Source organism: Aricia agestis, chromosome 6 (genome assembly GCF_905147365.1).
Source record: "Aricia agestis chromosome 6, ilAriAges1.1, whole genome shotgun sequence".
Taxonomy (NCBI): domain Eukaryota; kingdom Metazoa; phylum Arthropoda; class Insecta; order Lepidoptera; family Lycaenidae; genus Aricia; species Aricia agestis.
Window position 1 is genome coordinate 9109207 of NC_056411.1, and position 13249 is coordinate 9122455.

General features: G+C 39.4%; 1 protein-coding gene across 1 annotated transcript in view; it reads right to left on the bottom strand.

Moving 5' to 3' along the window:
- The window catches only part of LOC121728221 (uncharacterized protein CG3556), a 59671-nt gene that overhangs the window by 1258 nt on the left and 45164 nt on the right, over window positions 1–13249 (bottom strand). The window contains exons 2-9 of the mRNA XM_042116358.1: window positions 9000–9084; window positions 6733–6926; window positions 6109–6206; window positions 4257–4504; window positions 3555–3715; window positions 2345–2561; window positions 1893–2043; window positions 1347–1558 (exon numbers count right to left, since the gene is read on the bottom strand). Coding sequence (XP_041972292.1) covers window positions 1347–1558; window positions 1893–2043; window positions 2345–2561; window positions 3555–3715; window positions 4257–4504; window positions 6109–6206; window positions 6733–6926; window positions 9000–9078 — 1360 coding nt within the window. The 5' untranslated portion in view covers window positions 9079–9084. The remainder of the gene's footprint in view (window positions 1–1346; window positions 1559–1892; window positions 2044–2344; window positions 2562–3554; window positions 3716–4256; window positions 4505–6108; window positions 6207–6732; window positions 6927–8999; window positions 9085–13249) is intronic.

Consider the following 13249-nt stretch of genomic DNA (forward strand, 5'->3'; position numbering starts at 1 on the left):
CTTTTAAAGTGGTTTATTCGTTTAGCAACAATGATGCGGTGGTCAGAGATAAACTGAGAGATACGTTAAATCGCGTTGCATATTTACGGCGGCGCGATACAAGACAGTGATCAGAGCGTCTCCTGTTCGTCATCTCGTCAACACATCGCATCCGACGATGCAGTGCATCAATGCAGCATTGTAAAAATATGTTTGTAAAACGTCGGAGCGTCAACGCTGCAGCATCGAATCGCAAGGGTCGCAGCAATTCGGATTGGCTTTTATAACCCTTCTATTTGTACTATCAGAGAAGTTGATTCATAGGCAAATGACGGGCAACGGTATTTAGTCACGTTGTGTCAAACCCAGACGGCAGATCATGACTAAGGGTCAATAATTATACTAGCGCATCAGTGTTGGTCGGGCGCATCGACGCCAATCCGCGCGAATGCGCGCGCCTTTTTAAATTCTCAGAAGTAATAAAGTGCGTTAACGCTTTGGAGTTAAGGTGTAATTTGTTATACTCAATTTTAATAATTCGCTTCTATGCGCTTCGACTCTGTGCTAGTTTAAATTGACCCTAAGGGACATGACATATTACACCGACTCCACTCCAACCACAACCACCTCCAACTCACAGAATGGCATTGAATTTTTAGCTTTATGTAGTGTTACTTAGGAGATAATTTACTAACAAGCGAACACGCGGTGTGAGTTAGGCAAATTTTGCTCTTACGTCCTAACAATAAAGCTTACATTTCCATGCCATGCTGTGAATTGGGTTGGCGTCGAGTCGGTGTAATGTGCGATGAGCTTAATATTGAGTTGACGTAACTAAATCATGTAGGTCTATTAAGAGGATTCCACACCGCCCTTTTTTCCATACAAACGTTGTCCCCTGTTTCCTCCCTGGATAATGCTAGTAGAGTTATAATTTTTTTCCTGAATATCTACGGCCGCTAATACAATGTCCCTATGTTTTCTTTTTTCTCATAATTTAATTATTAAATAAGATATGAACGTTCAAAAACCCAAAAAAATGGCCAGATTTTCCACTGTGTTCAAACGTCCAGAAAACAGATTTGGCTAGATTATACAAAAAAAGCAAAACATAGGAACACAGCTCAAGCCTTTTTTTAATATTTAATGAAAAAAGTACTTAAATCGGTTAAGTTTTGGAGAAGGAATCAGGGGACAACGAATCGTTGATTTTCTGGATTTTCTGCAGTTGTCTCTATCGCGTTCTGCGGTATAGGCTTGAGGTAAGGGAGACAGCTATAGATATTACACGTACTTTTTTTTCATTTCTCTAGCCCCTGTTGTATCCTCTTAAATGCCTAGGAATCAATTTACTCGGGTATACACACCGACGGGCGCAACGAGCTGGTTGCCGGGCGGGCTGGCCGGGTCGGGCACCTCGGGGAGGCGGTACAGCAGCCAGTAGTGGTAGCCCATCGGCTCCTCCCTGTGCCCCGCCAGGGTGTGCACGTAGTGACCGTTGGGCCACTCGCTCGCCTCGAACTTGAACTTGGCGTCCTGCTCCGCGGCCATTTGCATCACGTGGTAGAAGGATATGTTCCTGAAATGTAATTGTGGTTAATGCGTTTAACTCGAAATTTTTATTGGCCAGACGCCAGTGTCGTCGTAGCCAATAAAAATTTCGTCAAATCGTACAGGCCAGTCTGCTGATATGATTTCGGAAACGTCTACGATATTGTTATTTTGGAATAAACATTAAACGATTATTCGACACCATTTCGTGAAAATATTATCGTTATATCGGAGGTATAGAATTTTTCTAAAGTTAAACATGTAGCATGATGTTGTTGCTAGGAATTCACTAAGCGAAAAACTAATCTTATTGGAAAAGCTTGTTGCTAATCAGTCATCCTCTATTGAAATAAAAAAAATACCTTGGGGCCATCATATACAGGGTGTAGTTTTCGGTAACGTTGGTTCCCAGCCAGAGAGTATAAGTGAAGGATACGTTGCGGGCCTCGGAGTCGTTGCTGGCGTGGCCGGACTGATATGCCAGCTTTATGTTGCCGTCTCCACCGTTGTTGTCTGAAAAAAAAAACAGCCGTATGAAGAAATACGCAATAGACCAATAAAACATTCTCAATTCTACATACTATCCTGCTGTTAGGAACCCTTTTATCCCATCCCATAACATCCTAACTCATCAGTTCGAGACTCGTAAACATTTTAGGCGCTATGGTTATATTATTATATCACTTTACGTAATCTTATCTAGCTGCTAGATCCACATTTTTCTGTTGAATGGTATGGACCAGAGAAAGATTTTAATCAGAGTCTTATTTAGAGTGTCGGCCACGATGCTAAGGTGAAGGTAAGCTGCTCTTACCCAACGGCTCATGCCGTGTATCAAGCAGCTTATCGCTGCAGTGGGGTGGGCGTACAGCGGCGAGCGATGCAGGTGTTAAGGCGGCTACTGCAGCAGCCGTGTCGGCCACGCTGCCCCAGCCGCCATCAGGTTGTTGCTGCTCCAGCAACCACTTGCGCGCCGCCGGCAGACTCCAGTGCTGGTGCGCGCCGGGACCGTTGTCGGAGTCCTCCAATGCCTAAAAGAAAAGAAACTTGATGAAACGATCGCTATCGTTGCGTTCCTTGCTTGCTTGCCATAATTGGGCAGCTACTTATATTATGTCCAAGTGATGACGATCATGGGTTGTTCATAACAAGCTATTGTAGTGAGCCCGTATTACAATAACGTTTATTTGATTAATCAAAACGGCCTAAGCGTTTATTAATTTGTTTCAAATAAATTATTAGAAAAGTACCTAACAGCTAACCCACAATAAACTAACCCTAATACTGCTTTCGTAACTAACTTGATAAAATTTAATCCTTTTAGGCCTTTAGGGCGGCTACATTTCGTGAGTTATTCACGCAAAAGAAGTTATGCGGGCAAATTTATTGACCTTCAGAGTTCAGAAGTCTTACGCGTTCCTACGGATTTATTTTATTAGGCTCTCATACTTTTATAATATACTGCTGGTGGTACTTTTTTTATTAGTAAGTACTTTTGTAAGCTTATAGAAATAGATTATAGAAGTTAGCGATATTTCACATTTTCATCTTTATTATTGTATGTAACTGTGAAGCTCCTAAATTACTTCAATATTTTATCAAGCCTATTAGGCTACAATGCACAAAATTAGTATTTGTGGGCTTATCATTTGTAAAACCACCCGTACTTAAGTAGTAACTATTTAGAAATTTGTGCCCACACGTTTAGTCAGTGTGAACTAGTATCATCGTAGTGTACTAAGGCTGCGGTCCCACCAGAGATGTGTTGCGAGGAATGTGTTTTTGAGAACCAATAGAATCGCTTCATTGACGTGAGCTTGCCATGACGTTGCGTAGCGATTCTATTGGATCTTAAAAACACCTTTGACATTCCTTGCAACACATCTCTGGTGGAAACGCAGTCTAATACATATTATGTCCTATATCATTTTCTTCGCCTTTGTCCCATAAAAACTACTCACTATAATGGCCCAACGTTAAGAGGCATTTCCACAGTATGGCATTATGGGCTATGGCCTTTATACCTGTATAGCAAGTGCGGTGGTAGTCAGCAGACCGAAGCTGCCGTCTGGGTGCTGCTGTCGTGCCAGCCCCGCCATAGGCCGCCGCACGAAGTGCAGCAAGCTGCGGTGACGATGGTCCTGCACCACGCACCGCAGCGCCAGGATCACCATCGATATCGTGTCTACAAAACATAGCCAGTGATTACTGACACAATATAAATCCCCTTCGTAACAAATAATTACACTTCATAGTTCTTCTTATACAAGGTCTAATACGATGAGAAAGTCACATGACAGAGAAATCAATTCTTTCTGCAAAAAGGACATCGTATAGATTGCTCGTAAGGTCATCGAATGCGGCTATTTAATGCGGCTTTTTGACCTCACTAGCAATAGAAATCGTTTTTTTTATTATCATAGTGTCTACTCCATCTCAATCTCTTCTTCACCAAAGGTAAGATCAGCGGCACCATTAGCGATGATAAGCAGTCGCTGGAGAACAGACAGTGAGCTTGGAATACATAGACTTTCGTTTAACTGTGTTGTAACGAGGGCTGGATTTTTATTTTTATGAGTGTAGGCCACTTTCATTTTGCCGCCGTGGACGAACTCTGCCGCCATTCTAGAATGCTGCCGCCCTCCCTGGGAAGCCATAGGACGCTGCCGCCCATAGGCCTTGACCTATACTGCCTATATATAAATTCAGAGCTGCTTGTAACTTACCTAGACTGTGATCAGCGGCAGCATTAGCAATGTCCAGTAGACGGCGTATATGACGTCGTCGCACGTGCGCGGCGGACGAGCACGCAGCGAGCGTGGCGTACGCGAACTCGCCGTCGTGCGGTTGTTCCCGATGCAGCAAGGCCGATACGAGATCCTTGCCGTGAAATGAGCGCGGGTCCTTGCATAGTGCGCCGAGAGCCAGCGTGTAGGCGGCGAGGCGCGCTAGTGGTGGCGGTGACTCGTGGTGCCTAAGGACACGAATCACAATATACACACGATACATGAGAATAGAAATCGATCAATGATTTATTATGCGAATTTCTTACGTCGGTTCTTCTCGCCAGGTTAGTTCCTGAACCGGTGGTAAGCACCATAGTTTCGAAGTGCAGATTTTTTTTATTATCTCTTAATAAAAAATTATCTCTTGATTAAATTTTTCACGTAAAAGAGCAGATGACTAAAAAGCATTAATTATTATTCGTAGCATTACACAAAGTAAAGCTAAAGAAAATAGAAAAATAACTTTTGTATAACGGAACAAAAACGATGTCATTCCGGACCACCAGTCCATCAACAGTTCTAACTAAAGCGTCAGCGCGACGTTGCTAACTGGTGTTAACTCAGCACTGTACGCGCGTAGAACGCACCGCATAGTACACGAAATGCGACGCGTGCGGTGCGGATGAATGTGCGAAATTTCACATTTCATACAACGAATTATAAAATGCGGCGCAATCGGCGAGTGCGTGCTGATAAATGTGCGATCACCTTAATAGAATTAACGCATGGGCCATGGACATATATAACCCTAAAGTCTAAACCGTAGTCTAAAACCTTTTCAACCAGTCCTGCTAAAACCAACCTAGGAAAATACTCCCCCCTAAACCGAATAACAGACTCCTACAATAAATTTGCTTCATACGATATACAGGATGTAACAAAAATAAGTGATAATACTTTAGGGTGGGTACGTGTTCCTTGTAAAGAGTTTACTGTGAAAGTAGCAGCGCTGAAAGACCAAAATTTTTTTTCACTTTTGTATGGGGAAACTCATGACGCTCGGGCCCTTGCCCATACAAAAGTGAAAAAAAATTTGGTCTTTCAGCACTGCTACTTTCACAGTGAACTCTATACAAGGAACAAATACACACCCTAAAGTATTATCACTTATTTTTGTTACACACTGTAGATGTTTTCCATGACAATCTAGATAAGTTCAAGAAAAAATTATATTTGTTAATTAAAGATAATGATAAGAGTATATTAAATATAACCACATCAATAGTGTACATATTGATGTGGTTATATTTAATATTAATTTAATTTATCGTCTTTTGTTTAGGTTTAATTTAGTTTTATTTAGTTCACATTGCATTTTAATTCTCAATTTTTGACATTTCCCCTAAATTATTTGTGCGTATCTATCTTATTAAATAAGTTAATTTAAGGACATTTTTAATGTAAGTATATTTATTATTTAATAACTTTATGCAGTAACTGAATTCTATTGACATTTAATAAATTTTGTTATGTTGACATGTAAAAATAATACTTTTAATAAACTATAATTAATTAAGTAATAATTGTAAATGATATTATTGTAATTTTGTATTTAATGTAAATGTGAATCATTAAAATTGTGTCTTGCTATTATATATAATAGGTATTTCTGATAACTGTACGGAGAATATATTAATTATTGTGAATGCTGTGTACACCTGTAATTAACTTTTGTTTTAGAATAAGTATACCTGTAAAGAAATAATGTAATCTTGTAGCAATAAGTTGTTGGTGTATCAATTTAAATAAAATAAAATAAAAAAAATAAAAAAATAAAGAGAATGCAACGTACTTGGACATCATAAGCAGTATCTCAATCTCCATCTGTTTGGCTGACAGCTGCATCTCCAGGCTCTGCTGCTCTATCTCCTTGCCAGTGTTGTTAGCCAGCTGAATAAACAATACAGTGTAATGTAAATAATACTTTACTTTCGAGTTATGTGCTTGATGCAGAGTTATTTGCTTATGAAAACGTACACCCTCTTGTGTTGGCCATTTTGATCTATCGACCCCGATATTTAACTTCGACCTTCGTTCGATTATAAGGCTATCTTATGCGCGCTATGATTGGTATAACCTAATAATCTAAGATTCATTGGCAGGAGTGACAGAACACAGGTATGATATTTGGGCTCCTATCCAGTGCCGGCCCCATAGGAAAGTTTAAAGGTAAACAAAAATTCAAATAAAATGCCACTTTATAAACTATGCGTAGGCTTGCCGCGTCGGGAGAGCCTGTAGGATGGACTGAGATCGGATTATGGCGCTCTCTCGCTTGTTTATTTTTTCTTTTATTGCATACTGAGGCGCCCTGTGGGAGATGGCGCCTCCAGCGGCTGCTTAGTTGGCCCTACCTGCCACTCCTACGTCCCTCGGCTGGCATGTCATATTGTCAGATGTCTGTCCCCCCACTGACCTGCAGCGTCAGCATGACGTGGTGGGTGTCGTTGCCCCAGCCCCAGTCGGCGCGGCGCTGGGCGAGCAGGAACTGGAGCGCCTTCTGTATGGCCTGGCCCTCGCTCAGCGCCAGCTCCCACGTCGTCGTCCATGCGGCTGACGTCGTCGGCGCTGCCCGAGTCGTCGTCAGCTGCGTCGTTGTTGGCTCAGTTTCTATACACAATTGAAGAAAGGTATAATAACACTTCTGTTGCTAACCTACTTGTCATGAAATCGAAGTGAATCCCGTACGAATCCCTAAACAAAGCCTACTATTACTATTACCAGATTGTAAATAAGCTTTTCTGGGCTTACGATTAAACTTTTATACATCAAGACACACACAACAAATACAAATATTTAGCGCCTGTTTTTGACGGATTCTCCATACTTGATCTGTCAAGTTAATTGGTGGACAGCTTTATCAGGAAGTGGTGAAACAGGCCCTTAATGACCAAAAAATCGTAAAGTTTGAAACATATTTTATTCATAGTATACTGTGTACTGTGTACTACGAGTATATAATCACCAAAATATATTCTCCATTATTCGGAATACAATATAATACATTCCGTATTACGTACAAGTTTGACACTATCATTCATCAAGATTTGGGACAAGAGACATTTATAATGTAGACTCACTCGACACATTTAGACTGTAGACAGTGACACAATGTAGTTTTACATTTACAGTGTAGACGCTACGCGCTACGAAGTGCTACGGCTGTCTACGCGCTACGAGATTTAAGCCCAAGCCCGGGGCTTTACATAAATCACGATCATATTTGCATTTAAGCCCGTGTTATTGCGAAAGTAATTTTAGCGTGTGAGTTGTGTTTCTGTTGCTTTTAATAATACATACACTGTACAGCTACAAAACATGTTCCTAACAGTACTAATTTTTGATTAAATTTCTAATTGAATTACGTAACTTGTTCTACTTTTTGAGATTACATTACATTTTATGTTCCCTTGTGAAGCGAACAAAAAACTTAGCTTATAATCTGTATAGATTTAAAATTCGTACCGTACTAAGGGCGGATTCGACCAAACTGGAGTAAAATTTTACTCGAGTATAACTGTCTCCTAATCTAAGAGTAAGCTGGTTTTGTGTTTTTCCAACTTCTAATCCAAGAATGAGGTAATTACACGGGAGTAAATATTCACACGGGCTATTTTGGTGGAGTAAATATTAAACTGAGAATAGTTCTTCTTCTTTTTTATTAATGGCTCCTTTGTGAGTTGCCAGTATCAGAGTGTTTTGGCAAAGACTTTACTTTATGAGATGGCTCTATGAAGAAACAAGTTTACGGTATGGTGAGACGCGTACGGTGACTGTTGAAAAATCTAGGGTTAGTCCTATACACCTTACAATTTAATACTGTTAGTATAAATGTATGAACATAAAGTTTCAACTAAGGGAGTATTTACAGAGGACAGAACTGAAGTAAAATTGATAGGGCGAGGAATAGTAGGGGGAAGGAAATCGTATAAGGAAGGTTGGTATCTTGGGCAAGAGAAAAAAATATGGTCTAGAGTGCCCTCGGAGCTATCTCGGATCCTAATCTTTGCTAAGAAAACAGGCGTGCTGAGAATAATTGCACAACAGGGTTCAACTGTCACGGTCGGTGTCATTGTGAACCATAAACCTATAATGCTACGACAGTATATATTAAGTCTATGTTGTGAACTATAATTGACATTTTATTTCATAATCTTTGAGTAACTTGGTAAAATGCAAACGATAACACCCTAGAGTAAATTAAAGGAGTAAAATTATTCTCATGATAGTTATACTCGTGTAACTTCAAGTTTGGTCGAATCGGGCCTTAACAATATTAAGCCTAAAGCCAGCAATTTTCTTGAATTATGTCGGATATTATAATAATACCTTATTTTTAATAATCTATACGGAATATAAACTGCCTATTTGAGAAAAAAGGCTACACGCGCCCATAAATAATAATATTTATGAGCGGAAACCCTTTTTGGTTACCTGCAAAATTTTTTGGTCGACGGATTAAGTAACTTTTTGGTTTAGCTTACCGTTTATTCAGATGAGAGTGTTTTGCATGTAATAGATATTAAGATGAGATGTTGATAAAAAAAGTTATTGAAGTTATTTTTAAGGCTAAGCAAACTTTCTCTTCCTTCCTCCTATTTCCGTCATACAGAAAAAAAGTTTCAGAATTAATATGAACGACCGTTCGTATATTAATACCTCTATATTGAATGTATTTCTTACCAGTTTCTGCTCTAGCGAGGGTGTGGATGATGAGCAGAGTCCACAGCGTCATGGTGATGCTGGCCCGCTTCCATGACATGGTTTTCTGCAACCAATTGTCACTAAGTGAATAAAAAAGGAAAAATGACAACTTCAATAACAATTAAGCTTAGGTTCATTTAACAACTTCTAATTAAAAGGATTTCCAATTATGCAGACGTTTTATTCATAATATATATTTTTTTGTAAATAACGAAGACTATAGTTGACTTTTGAATATAAAAATACAAGAATGTAACATTTACAAATCTTCATACCTAACAATTTGTGTAGGAGTGAAAAAACCGCCTAACATAATTTTCTAACATTACTAAAGACTGTAACATTTTTCCTAACAATAGCGAGGTGGAAGTTTTTACTAGCTTATTATTAAAATATAATAATAAATCCTCATTCTCTGTTATAATAAAATATACATGCTCATTAGCATAACTTTTAAACTTTCGTTTTCCAAAGCTCGTGATGCCTGTAAAGGATAGCTGCTAATTAGGTTGCTTGTACAAGAATTAGGTTAGAACATATTATATTATTCATATTTTTTTATATTTACAATTTTAATTGATCGATTAATTACTCATTAATATAAGTGGATTAATTATTAATAACACTACATAATGTTTTGAATGAGAAATACGTACCATTTTTAAATGTTAACCATTATATTATTAATTAATAATATCTATGATGATAATATGCACTATTTACAAGTGCAGCATAATCGTTTCACTTAATAATATTATCGGTACTCCAGTCGCCAAAAGCAACGCATACTCTTAATAGATTATTACTAAGGTGCTACTCTTAATTCATAATTTATGTTTTAAGCTATTGTTAATCCCTCGAGACAGAATTGATGGCGAGATCATTCATCCAGGTAATTAACGGGTCCTAATAGCTAAATAACTTAAGGCCGACGACGGAATTGAAGTTTCGCAACTAATTATAGACAGGGCGAGGGAGGGGTGAGGCGGCGCCACGGGGAAGGGTTCCAGCCAGTGTTGCCAACATTACTGTTAACAGTAGATCTAGTTTTTTTCTTGAGGTCGGTCCCTGTTGAGGTCGGTTACTGTTCTTGTTCAATAGATTGTAATTAAGACGACACTGAAATTACTGATGTGAAAATTAAATGTTAAAGTCAACATTTTTTCGCTTTAATTTTTATTTTTATATGTACCTAGTTTGTAAATAATTAAATTATAAAAATATAAAATGGTAATCCTATATCATAATAAAAAAGTGATTTAAGTATGAAATGTAGCATTTTCGCTTCACCTACATGTTTTCTACTGTTTTTCAATGTTGAGTTGCTGTTTTTGATATTTTTTAACTCTCTGAAATTGGCAACACTGGGTGCAGGGGAGTGCACGAGGGTCCAGGGGGGGTGCTGTTGAAATTCACCGTCTGCTGGTCTAATTGAGGCGAGGGCAGCAATCCGTGAACTCTTAACCACCGCACTGTAAATGAATAAAGCTTACTTGTGCCGTGTCAAGCGTGTTTTAATTTTAAGGTGGTGCCTTTTTATTAATAAGCATTTTTTAGGTAAAGGCCTACCTACGGGGGCCAAAAGAAGTCACATAATTTTCGATTGTCTATAAATCGAAAATGTAGCCTAGTTCTAAGTCTCTACTTCACCAATTAACGTTGGCTACGGACAAGTTAATCGTTTGTATGATAATATATTATTCTCCTTATATCTAATAGCGACTGACGAACTTAAAAATGTTATAGCCATTGAACATCAAAATTAATCTATAAATAAAATCGACCAAGTGCGAGTCGGACTCGCGCACGAAGGGTTCCGTACCATTATACAGAAAAATTAGGCCAACATTTATATTTTTTGTACGGGAGCCCCCCTTAATTTTTTATTTTATTTTAAAATTATTATTACATAAGTATCAAAGTACACATAATATAATTAAGGACTATGAGAAAAATTGAAGTACCTACCTCTTGTCATTATTGATATAGAGCACAAAAGGCCAAAAAATCACGTTTGTTGTATAAATTAATATTTAAGGGGGGCTCCCCTTAAATATTTTGATTTTAGTATTTGTTGTCATAGCGGCAACAGATATACACAATCTGTAAAAATTTCAACTCTGTAGCTATTACCGTTCTTGAGTTACAGCCTGGAGACATACATACAGACAGACAGACGGACAGACAACGAAGTCTTAGTATAAATAGGCTCCCGCCCTTTGGGTACGGAACCCTAAAAAGGAAAAATAGCTTTCAGAGTATTTTAGACTGTTGAACTTTCTAGAATGTTGAACGATTTTAGAATATTGAAAACTTTGACTTTAAAAATAATATGAACATGATATCCGTATTTTACTTTGAACATTTTGACGTTCACGTTGAACCAGCGTATACATAATTCGCATTACAATGTTCAACAATATTGAACTTTTAATTATGCAAAATCCCAGCTAGGTAATACAACAAGAAGTATACACAAGTAACCCACACAAAGGGAACATTTAATTCGTAATAAACAAAGGCAGTTAGCGCACCTATTGACACAAAGTTGTTCAACTAAGCTCGTTAAGCGAATCCGTTTATATAAAGCTGTAATGCGATAATCAGTATCGACGTCATTAACGTATAGTTTAACGATATAAATAATTGTTAATGTTTTATTTCATTACCAGATGTAGCTTTCAAATTTATTGCGTTGAATTTGTTTGTCGCGCGGCAGTTACCAATTTTTTTTTGTTCCGTACCCAAAGGGTCAAAACGGGAGCCTATTACTGAGACTTCGATGTCTGTCTGTCTTACTATCCGTCTGTCCGTCTGTCTGTCTGTCTGTCCGTCCGTCAGGATGTTACTCAATAACCGCTATAGCTAGACCTCTGAAATTTAAAAATAATATTTAAGGGGGCTCCCATACAACAAACGTAATTTTTTTCACCGTTTTGAAACTTTTACAATATCCTTTATTTTATCTGTAGTCTAATAAATAATAATGTTTATGATCTATTATTTATAGTATTCAGAATATAAAATTAACAATAACAATAATCTACAGAAACATAAATATAAATAATTTAACAATGATAATAATTAGACTAAAAAAAAAAAAAAGGGAAAAACTAAAAATCTTAATCAAAAAGGCCACCCCGCAGCGTACCGTGCTCAAATGTCCCCATCACACTGGCCGCGTTACCGCGCTGAATGGCTAGGGAGACGTGTTGGGCCAGGTACGCCCCGGAGCGGGGATCTTTACCCGATTCCCGCAACCGACGTCCGAGCTGGCGAACGAAAGCTTTAGCTTCGTTACACCAGGTACCCCCTGTTTCCACGGCAAAAGGAACGAAAAGGTATTTCTGCCCCAGATCCGCATACTTAGTGTGTTTCTGCCTGGCTGCGTATTCGGCGGCAGACCCCGCGGTTCGAGCAGTGCCGGAAATGTGCGAAGCGGCGTATGTACTCACGCACGTGGCATCCCATAGGAGGCAACGACCTTTTTCCCATGGTATCAAAGTAAGGCCATCCGGGCGTTTGCCGTCGCTCCTACTCAAACCGGGGGGCTCGAGAACACACGGTACGTCTGCTGACACCAAAGCTCGACGAAGAATGTCATTAAGTGCATGGTGTCTAGCAAAACGGCCGGCTGCTTTAAAGCAGCTAAGTCCGTGGTGACCGTAGGCGTCAGCTTCAGAACCGCATGGGCAGCGGTGAGGCTCGCACACCTCGCAACCCAGTCTCAGTGCCACCGCTACTCGAAGGGTGTTATCATCGAGAAGAGTGCCGAGGTGCGGTGATGGTAACGCCTGGAGCCAAGCGCCTGATTCCGGGCAGCTAGCTGCCTTAATTCGGGCCAACGCTGTTTCTGAAAATGAATTACTTATTTGCACTAAGGTGGATCTGGAGCAGAGTTCATCCCAGGCGCGCTGGGAGGTGACATCTACGGGGGGGTTAATTCCGGGATAACTTTCGTGCCAGGCATTTTCAGCGTCGTTCATAAAGGGGATGCTGCATCTTGCACCTTGGACTTTTAAAATGCTAGTGACAAGATTAGCAACCCCATTCGACGACGCAAGGAATGCCGGCAAACCGACAGAACCCATAGTTCTGATACCCAGACCGCCGTATTTTACCGGTAATGCAGCTTGCTGCCATTGCAGATCATTGAGAGAGATATTAAGTATATCCTCCAGCGTGGACCGGATGATAGCGTCTATCTTCGAGACCTCCATATGGAATTG